General features: G+C 32.1%; 1 protein-coding gene across 1 annotated transcript; it reads right to left on the reverse strand.

The window, feature by feature from the left end:
• Window positions 1-243: 243 nt before the first annotated feature.
• Window positions 244-2,687, reverse strand: LOC115987289. Its single transcript, XM_031110812.1, has 5 exons — window positions 2,296-2,687; window positions 2,024-2,203; window positions 1,834-1,908; window positions 1,195-1,335; window positions 244-880 (listed from the first exon to the last, which is right to left on the reverse strand). The coding sequence occupies exons 1-5, from the start codon at window positions 2,296-2,298 to the stop codon at window positions 551-553; spliced, it is 729 nt and encodes a 242-aa protein (XP_030966672.1). The 5' UTR covers window positions 2,299-2,687; the 3' UTR covers window positions 244-550.
• Window positions 2,688-8,468: the final 5,781 nt, after the last annotated feature.

Consider the following 8,468-nt stretch of genomic DNA (forward strand, 5'->3'; position numbering starts at 1 on the left):
ATATAATGTCAAGAATTTTTGGCTGCATTAAGAGTACACACTCCCAATTTAAAGAACTCGTGACAACAAAAAGCCAAGCAATTTGCACGATTGCCATTCTCAAACTCATCATTTCCAAGACACAAAGGTCAATAATTGACACTAAACTTCTAAACCAACCATTTTGCGAAATTTAAGCTAGAAAACAAAACAATAGAACACACATAATTACAATAAAGTAAATTTAATAATTATATTAACCCAGATCTAGGGGAATAGCAAAATATAAAACAAGAAACTTTTGTCAGTAATTTTCACTACTCTATGACCTTGTAAAAGGAAAGGGAGGTAAAAAAAAAAACAATTTTGAGACAATGAGACCCAACCAATAAAGAGAAAGTCATCAACAAAATTGAGAGATTTTTTACCCTCAACCCCAAATTAACCTCAAAAGTAAAAAAGGTAAAAAAATAAAAAATAAAAAACCTAAAATATCCCAAGCCCCCCTTTTCTCTCTTTTTCTCATTAGTCCAATCCTCATTGCCAATCCGTACAGTAAGTTTAATTCATTTCAATAAAGTGGAGCTCTTTGTGGTGTTCCTTTTCGCCGGTTCATAGACGAAATTTCGGACACGGGTGAACAAACCGGCCGACACGCCGATAAGCTACTCCTTTTCTTCCTCACAATCTCGGTTGTAGCAGTGCAAGCAAGGGTCCTACAGTCCATAGTTCCACCACCATAGCCACCTGAACCAGAAGAGGTCCGGCTAGAACCGGCCGGTTCAAGAATGGAGTCGGGGGTCATTAAACCGTCGTCTGAACCCGGTTCAGGCAAGGACATGAATTTGCAGTCTAACAAGTACTTTGAAACCCCACCTGTCGTCCTAATGAGATAATCAATCTGTGAAAACAAGAAAAACCCAAGTGAGAAAAAGTGGAAATATGAAATGGGGGTGTGTCAAAATTGAGAATTTTTCATTTTTTTTTATGTGGAAAAATTCAAAATTCAGTGTCTGCATGGTAGACTTTGATGAAAATTTTGAAATTTTCAGTGTAAAAGAATTGAGTATGAGTGTGAAATGTAGATGAGGGAAGAGAAATGAGAAGTCAAATACAGTGTGAGAATGAGAGAGAATTTTTAGCTTTTTTTGTTTGGTTGAGTGAGAATTTTGAACTTCTAGTTTAGGGCATGCAAGAGAGGGACTAAAAATTAACCTTGCAGGATAGAGAGCAGAAGAGGTATGGATCTTGTAGGCTTCTGTCACAGGTGCTGCAAAAATTGCCGGAGCCCCTGAAGTTCCTAGTCTGTGGCCTGTGGTGCAAAAACACCACTTTTGCACTGTTTGTTGTGTATGACTGTAGAGAGAGAAAAGTTAAAAACTTTTAATTAGTACTGGTACTTTCTAGTAAAGAATTATGTAAACCAGGGAAAAAAATGTTTAATTCAGTACACAAAGCCACAAGTTTATGAGCGTGTTGTTGTTCATATTTCTCAGGTTTATTAATTTCTTTCTGTTCCTTTGAATCTTTTCACAAAGGCCAAGGAAAGAGACTAGTGAAAAAAAACCAGCTGGTAAATTGGAAAAAATATGACAGCTTTAAACATGGGGTTCCTCTCTCATCTTCAATTCTCAAATTCTAGTCCAAATAAGGTCACAGTCATCTCTGAGCAACTCTAGGACGAGGAGGAGAAGAGGAAAACGACATATCTAAAGAAATGCAAACATGTAAAATTTCTTAGGTTTTTTACTTCTATCTTAATCAATCATGCTTCTTTTTTCTTTTTTTTTAAAATATCGTATGATATTCAAGTTGTGGACCATGATTTTTTTTGTTTTCAAGAATTTTACTTACCTGAACAAAGGCACAGTCTATCAACTTAGCAGCATCATCCAACCTTATAACATCGTGATACACATACCTTCTTATCTGAAAGACAACACAAAATTAAGGATTAAAATCAGACATGTATGAAAAAAGGTCTTTCTTTTCAAAAAACCAATTGAGAAGTTTCATAGAGAAGAAGTAATTTTGTAAGAAAGACCTGCAAGAGTCGATGAGAGTGGTGAGGGGACAAGCAATGAGGGCAAAGACTGATGCAACAGTCCAAGCAATAAACGTTCTTTTCATTCTTCTTAGCCTCTTCATGAATTATGCAAGCGTTGTAGAACTTCTCAGTGAGGAGCACCTCAAGCCACCGTGGTAAAATATTTGAAGCAACAAACTGTGAAAAGACCACAAGAATAACAAACAAGGTTCAATTACTTTTCACAACAACAAAAAATAAAAGAGAGAGAGAGAGAGATTTTGACCCACCATGTTTTTCTTCTAGTTGTATTGGTTTCAATTTAAAAGAGAGAGAGAGAGAGAGTGGCTTTTTTAGACGGTGCTTCGTTTCAAGAAGATATTGGTGGAGTAGCCATTATCAAAGAAAGAGAGAAAGAGAGAGAGAAGTTCAAGAAAAGAGAAACGGCGCCTGGCAAATTGAGAGACCAGAGCAGTATTACAGTTACCAATGAAAGAGTGAAAGGGGGATGGGTTGGCCTCATTTAAAAGAAGAGGGTGTGTGGTGTGGCAGTGGAACAGTACTAGTATTTGATTGAACAGTAATTTCACTGTTTTGCACTAATTGACTAATTTATTATAAGCAAAGTAGAGAAACATATTTAATGTAATATATAAATGGGTTTGGTTTTCCCTTTCTACTCTCTATTGCTCTGTGTACTGAGAGATCCCATGTCCCGAAAACCCTAACCAAATGCTTCTTTTATGAAATGGAATTGCTGGCTATAATTGGCTCTCTCTCTCACACACTCTCTGTGGCTGTGCTAAGTGCTACATGACAGGACAAGAAGTAGTGACTTTTCTCCTTTCTCGGTGGAAAACGGTAAAAAAAGGATGCAAGCTGGAATGGAGCTTTGAAAATGACCATTTTTTGAATATCGTCATGCCAGTTTTACCCCCATATCATCCTCAAATATAAAACCACATAGTATAAATGTTATTTCATATTCTTTACCGAAAAACAAGGGTTTTGATAGATCATATTTGTCAATGACTCAAATGGCATACAAGAATCAATCTTGTTAAATTCTATGGTTATTGTTGGTGCAGTAAGCTTCAAACGTGGACTTTGTAAAAGTGGTATGATTGCATATTGAAGACTTTATAAGAGTGACAGCACGTTTCTATGACCTATAATATAAAATTTGAAGGCAAAGAATACTTACCCAAAAAATGTAGAAGAATATTTTACTATTATAGTTTAAATTCTGGTAGGCTAAATATTTAAAGAAAAAAAAAAAGATGTTATTCAGAAAAAAAAAAAAAAAATCACAAAAAAAATTGTGGCACAATTGCATATTGAAGACTTTGTAAGAGTGACAGCAAGATTCTAACCTATTCTATAAATTTTGGAGGTAAAGAATATTTACCCAAAAAATGAAGAGGGATCTTTATTCTAAGAGCATCCATGTTGGTGAAACTATAAATTTAGCAATTTGATACTATAAAAAATCTATTTTATTTATTTTACTATCGTAGATTAGCATACATTTGTGTGTAATTGTGTCATGAATGCCTAAATAGTAAATAATGGGTTTCTCAACAAAAAAAAAAATAGTAAATAATGGGCAAGAAATCAAACGTAACAACAAATATTACTCTTCTATTAACAAATATGACCCCTTTTTTTAGTCTAATTTCATGTCTACCACGATCAATTAGGATTCTTTTAGGATTTCTTAACTTCTCTAGGCTTTTCTAATGTATTTTGATATAAGTTAGTGGTTGTAAGCCAGTGGGCATGAAGATTTATATTGCACTTAAATGAATCTTTAAACTTGTTACTTCTTGCGGTTATCCGTTGTGTTGGTTGTTATTAAGGCCTTACCTTTGCATGATTATTATTATTATTATTATTTTTATTTTTAATGCATGATTTGATGGCTAATGAATGAGACAATAACATATTCAATGATAGAGATCAAGGACCTAACTACGTAAGGGACAAATTTCTCAAATCATGGCAAGCCAACTATCAAGCACTTTCCTTAAAAAAAAAAAAAAAAACATCCAAACCCTATCAAGCACTACATGGCATAGGCAGCGTGACAACCATGATGAACAAAAAAATTTGTTTATTAATTCAAAGATTTACACTAACAGAAAATTGTGGAAGTGATTGGAGAAATTGTAAGTTTTACCTCATAGTCAACATATTTGGTAACGTGTTCCTAAATACAACAAAATTCCGTTATTTGATGGAATAATGTGTAACTAGGATTTCATTTATTATTATTGGTAGATTCATGATGAAGAAAAAGTAAATACTTGTGTATAATAAGTTAAAGAGTGATGAAAATCTTTGTATTGTCCTTTAATTTTGACTCCTTTTCACGGTATTTTGAGCATTAGTATCTTATTTTGGAGAATTTTTTTTTTTTACCAGATATAAATTTTATTCTAGTCCTAATCTAAGTGTATATATGTGTGAAATTTTCTTTTAAAAATTTGAACTCCGACCTTTACTCTTACACCTCACAAGTACTTAATACTTGCAAAGTGACCATTATGCCTAAGGTGCGCGAGGGTATGAATGTTTAGTTGAACCTTGAATGGTGATGATCATGGCAAATTTGCATTTGTGAGCTATTATTAGTTCTGTGAATGAACAAAGCTGGTAAATTGCTTCAGGCGCCTAAGAAAACAAATATATGTTAGTTCAAGCTTGGATTGAATAATGCACTTGAACGGGGAATAATGCTCACTCATATAGTCATATGCTTATACTGAATCCAAATAGCTCATACGACAGGAAATAAAATTCAACATATATATAGTACTATAGTAGGTTGATGAACAATGGGCATATCATTAATTCTTTTTTTCTTTTCTTTTTTTATGGTGCATATCATTAATTCTATCACTATACCAAAACCAACAGATAATGTATAATAAATGAGATGACTGCATATTTCTAAGTCCTAAACCCAATGTCACTTACAATTATAAGCCAGGCAAAGTCATTCTTGATCAGTAGGCTTTGAAAAAAACCTTCGGCTCTATGTTTACTGCAGGCTTATTTCTTAAGAGATTTAAATATAGTACTATAGTAGGTTGATGAACAATGGGCATATCATTAATTCATTTTTTTCTTTTCTTTTTTTATGGTGCATATCATTAATTCTATCACTATACCAAAACCAACAGATAATGTATAATAAATGAGATGATTGCATATTTCTAAGTCCTAAACACAATGTCACTTACAATTATAAGCCAGGCAAAGTCATTCTTGATCAGTAGGCTTTGAAAAAAACCTTCGGCTCATGTTTACTGCAGGCTTATTTTTTAAGAGATTTAAAGTTCAATTCCCGCTTACATAAAAAATTAACTGATGTCTTAGTTTAATGATTAAAAACAAATGTAAGTTGAAACTCTCTAAAGAAACATTAACATTAATAAATTTCGATTATTTAAAAAAATTAAAGTGTTAAAGTAGTGACTTTAATTATTTGACTATTATTATTATTATTATTATTATTTTGCTAAACAAAAATGGGGGCCTTTATGGTTGTATTATGCCATCCAGGTCTGTATAGACCATATGAGGGACAAGACACACAAGGACCATCAAGGTACCCGCCAAGGCTCGAACCTGTGTTCCCCTTAAATCTCTCACACAGCAGCCTACCAACAAGAGCCCGTTGACAGCAAGAATCGAACCTAGACTGATTAAGCGGAACGAACGAACCTTACTAGCTGAGCCAAGCCCTTGTTGGCTGACTATTATTATTCTAACATATACAATGCTTGTGCTTCATATCAAATTAATGCTAGAATATAGCTTCCACACCTTTATCTAGTTATGGCCCACATTTGTTTTTTTGGTAGAAATAGCCCACATTTGTCGATGCAACTAGTTGCAAGCTTCATATCATATTAATGCTGGAATATAGCTGCCATTTACCTATATACCTAGACATGGCACACGTTTGTCAATGCAACTAGCTAGTTGCATTTTTATTAGTTGACAAATATTTTGTTCCTAGGTGAAGCCATGAAGTATATCCGATGGTCATAGGAGAAAGTTAAGTGTTCCTTTCACGTTTAATAGGTCTCATATGTTTGTGAGGGAGACATTGTATAAACTCGTATTATAAGATAATTTTTCAACAATAATAGAGATGGATATGTCAATTGGCCAAAGAACCATTAAAATTAATGATTTAAGACTTTCATTTGTTCTATTACGACACAAATAATTTTGTTATTCTTGATGGAAAACATTTTTCCTTCTGACTTCACTTAAATTTCTTTTTTTCTTTTTCTTTTTTCCTTTTAACATATCAAATTTGAAATTTCTACAATTTAAAAAGTAATTAAATATTCTTATTAAAAATTGTGTTATTACTAATACAAAGTAAATATTTCTATAATTATATTAATTATTTCAAACTAAGATATAGAATTGCCATAATATAGGTGATGAGCCAACGGTTGGAATGTCATTGTCAGCATAGTAAAAATTTCCTTTAAACATGCTAGCTATTTCGTAGTCGTACATCTCTGCTAGAGATGAACAATTTGTTTATTTAGAAATGGCCCTCATGGTTGAAATTTATCTCTCATGTCGTTATCATTTCTTTTGCTGAAATTTGTCTTTTTTCTGTTCTTTATACGAGCATGTACACGTTTGGATTAGTATGCTTGCTGATGTAGACGTTATATATCCACACAAAAAAAAAAGAAAAAAAAAAAAAGAGAGAGAGAGATATATAGAAAAAAAAATATGTAGATTTTTTTTTTCCTGTAAAAAAAAAATTATGTTGAAGCTGCGTCTGAAAAAGAGAAAATGCATTTCTTTATCTTTGCTTAAAATAATAAGCGAGTAAAAATACATTTTTACCTAAGAAAAAAAAAGTAAAATTTAAAAAGTTGTACATAAATTTTGTGGTACTAAAAAAATAAGTTGAATTTCAATCTCCTCCAAACACATACTTGTTTTAAACGTGAAGCTAATTTACTTTTTACTTTTTTTTTTTTTTTTTACATGGGTACTGAAGTAGGGAACTCTCACTTTTTTAATTCTATTAGAGAAAAAAAAAAAAATTGGAACTTTAAGTTTATGGTTGAGTAAATATTTTAGGCCAAAAAATTATTTGCTATTTTATTGGAAGTGTCAGGAATTCCTCGCGGGAACCTCATCCAACACGTTAAAATGGTAACTCCCACAACTTGGCTTGTAATTCTAGTCCGTGCATAACCATTGTTTAGGGGCTATCAAATAAATGAAATAATCAATGCTCTTGAGAAAAGGCATACCCATTGTCAGCACTCATGTCACCTCACAAAAATTCATGTTTCTTTTACTTTCTTCTGCTTCTTCTTTTTAAATTTTTTTTTTTGAATTAAAGTTTTTTTACTACTTTTCAAAATCATCATATTATATATTTTAAACTTTGTTTCAATAAAATATCAAATTTTTTTAATAGTTTCTCTCTTTTCAAATATCACAACTACCATTCATATTTTTTTTTTCTTCTTAAAAAAAAAGAATAAAAAACTAAAATGCTGATGAATAGTATTAGTGTAAATTAGTATAATTATTGCAGCTTTGAATAAATTTTGTACAATTTTACATAAAGTTGATGAGGTGATTTTTAATATTAATTAGGCAAAATTTTGCTCTTAAGCTATTTTGCATAAAACTATGCAAGTTCCTCAATAATTATTTTTTTGGTTGAAAAAAAAGTGAGATCTTGAGAGCAAGTCATTTTCTACCCATGCTAGATGGCCTCACTAATTTTAATACTAATGCGTCCCGCACAACTCGAATCAATGCGCTAATTAAGGTGAAGTGGACAATGAATAGTATTAGTTGTACAATTTTACATAAAGTTGATGTGGTGATTTTTAATATTAATTAGGCAAAATTTTGCTCTTAAGCTATTTTGCATAAACCTATGCAAGTTTCTCAATAATAATTTTTTTGGTTGAAAAAAAAGTGAGATCTTGAGGGCAAGTCATTTTCTACCCATGCTAGATGGCCTCACTAATTTTAATACTAATGCATCACGCACAACTCAAATCCATGCACTAATTAAAGTGAAGTGGACAAGGTGCATGACCACTAGACTCAGAGTTTTAGATTTATCTTGCACCCTCTGCGTGATAGTTATTCTACAAATACAAAATTCTTATGAGGTGAGAGTAAGGATTGGGATATAAGTTTCTAGAAAAAAAATTTCATGCACATGTTTACTTAAATTAGACTAAAAAAATTACATAAAGAAGGAAAGTGATAAGTGTGAGGGCGTAGCTCTAGAAATAGGCAAGAGACAGTAAAATTAGCAAAGAGATATATGTTGCTACCTGGCAATAGGTGGCTGGGGTTTAAATTTTTAGAAGGAAATTTCACACATATTTACCTAGGTTATGCTAAAAAAATAAAGCTAAAATAGAAAATATCTTTAAGTTTTTTCAGA

The sequence above is a fragment of the Quercus lobata genome, chromosome 4, assembly GCF_001633185.2.
Source record: "Quercus lobata isolate SW786 chromosome 4, ValleyOak3.0 Primary Assembly, whole genome shotgun sequence".
Classification (NCBI taxonomy): domain Eukaryota; kingdom Viridiplantae; phylum Streptophyta; class Magnoliopsida; order Fagales; family Fagaceae; genus Quercus; species Quercus lobata.